This window comes from Hipposideros armiger, unplaced genomic scaffold (genome assembly GCF_001890085.2).
Source record: "Hipposideros armiger isolate ML-2016 unplaced genomic scaffold, ASM189008v1 scaffold_75, whole genome shotgun sequence".
In the NCBI taxonomy this organism is placed as follows: Eukaryota; Metazoa; Chordata; class Mammalia; order Chiroptera; family Hipposideridae; genus Hipposideros; species Hipposideros armiger.
Genome location: NW_017731425.1, coordinates 2,664,418 through 2,666,419, shown reverse-complemented (window position 1 = coordinate 2,666,419; position 2,002 = coordinate 2,664,418). Strand labels below are relative to the sequence as shown.

The following is a 2,002-nucleotide window of genomic DNA, read 5'->3' as shown; positions in this document are numbered from 1 at the left end:
CCACAACTAGACTGAAGAACAAAACGACAGCAACTTGTCTGTTCCCCTTCCCCCAATTCCCCAGCACTGTTCCCTTCCCCCCAATACCCCAATAAAAATCTTAAAAAAAAAATACGGTGAATGTTTAAATTAAAAAAAAATTATTACAATAAATGGCACATTGCCATTAATCCCCCTCAAAATACTCCTTCTCACTTGGGACACAGTTATCCCATCGTTCTTAACAGTTTTCTGAAGCAGTTCTGGAAGTCCTCTTTCATGAGTGCCTTTAGTTGAGCTGTTACGGCTGCCTTGATGTCCTGAATTGATTCAAAACGTTTACCTTTCATAGCCATTTTGACTTTGGGGAAGAGCCAGAATTCGCATGGTGCCAGATCTGGTGAATAAGATGGATGAGGACATACTGTAATGTTTTTATTTGACAGAAATTGCTGTACCAGAAGCGATGTATGACACGGAGTCTTTCCATTGTGATCAGAAAATACGGTGAATGCTGCTGCCAAGTGCCATCCGACGGAAAGGCAGGGATCTTCAATGTGGAGGCAGCACGTTGAACCTTAGTGTGACAAGTTTCAACTTGTTCAGTGCAATCGGGAGTGAGCTGCGGTTGAGAGATGTGTTTTTTTTGGGGGGGGGGTTGGGTTTTTTTAAGTATCAGAAGTTTATTTAAAATTTGATTGGTACAATAATTACTAGGAGAGATGTGTTTTAAAGTGTGCCGTAAATCATCCTCCATCATGACAACACTCCATGTCACACATTGCTTCTGGCATATGGCAATTTCTGACAAAGTCACATGATTCCCCAAAGTCAAAATGATTCAGGACATCGAGGCAGCCATGACAATGCAACTAAAGACACAAAAGAGGACTTCCAGAACTGCTTCAGAAAGTGGCAAGAGCGGTGGGATAGATGTGTTTGAAGTGAGGGGGAGTATTTTGAGGGGGATTAATGGCAATATGTCTTTTACTATAATAAACTTTTTTTTATTTAAACATTTACCATATCATTTGATCACACCTCATACATATTGTAGCTTCTAGTTTTAGAAAAATATTCCTAGTTCTCTTCAATACTAAATTCTATCAATAGTGAACAAGTAAAAAATTTCTTAGGGTTAGTTATATGGGCCTCACATACTTTTCAAAATAAAAGAAAAACGTGGCATTTAGCAGAGGATACTAAGGCTTCCATTTTTAAAGCTTGTTGTTTATTATTTATCTGTGCCTTAGGAGTGGAAATACTGGCTGAGATGAAAGGACCTGGCACAAAACGCTTTTCCTTCTTGGTGTTTCACAGCCAGATGTTGTGAAATCCTTTTGTTTTTCTTTTTCCTCCAGTGCCTGGAAACCTTGGCTGCTACAAGGATCATGGAAACCCACCTCCTCTAACTGGCGCCAGTAAAACATCTAACACACTTACCATACAAACCTGCATCAGTTTTTGTCGGAGTCAGAGGTTCAAGGTAACGGCTCTGTGGCTATATATCTATAGTAAAAGATAAAGATGTAATGCATTCTGCTGAGATAACTGGAAAATATAAGTTTTTGAAACACAACCTGTGAAGCCATACAAGCCTACTTTTCTCCCAAGGAAAAGTTGGAAAAGTGGGGCTTGGGATTCAGAAGTGTGAGCCAGCACTCTTGTTCAAAGACTGAAAGAAAAGGGGAGGAAAATCCGCAATATCTGTATCCCTATTTGACTTCCGACAGAGTTACATATGTCCTTGTGCCCTTGTATGTTATGAGCAGGAACATCTCTGGCCCCATGGGGGATCTGGGAATAAGCCAAGGTTGTGGTTACTTCCTTGATACTTCATTGATACATTAAGGGGCCCAGCCTGGACACCAGTCCAAAATATTTCTTTTTTTCCTATTCTTTCCTCTATGTGGAATTCATTCATTAACCATTGAGGTATAATAATGCTATTATTTGTTATATCAAAAAAAAAGAAGAAAACTAACTTCCTTCCTTCCTTCCTTCCTTCCTTCCTTCCTTCCTT

The 2,002-nt window shown here is 39.6% G+C and overlaps 1 protein-coding gene across 2 annotated transcripts in view; it reads left to right on the top strand.

Moving 5' to 3' along the window:
• KREMEN1 (kringle containing transmembrane protein 1) overlaps nt 1-2,002 on the top strand; it is an 86,405-nt gene that overhangs the window by 58,516 nt on the left and 25,887 nt on the right. For both annotated transcript variants that reach the window (XM_019643225.1, XM_019643223.1), the window contains exon 4: nt 1,341-1,465. In XM_019643225.1, the coding sequence (XP_019498770.1) occupies nt 1,341-1,465 (125 nt within the window). The remainder of the gene's footprint in view (nt 1-1,340; nt 1,466-2,002) is intronic.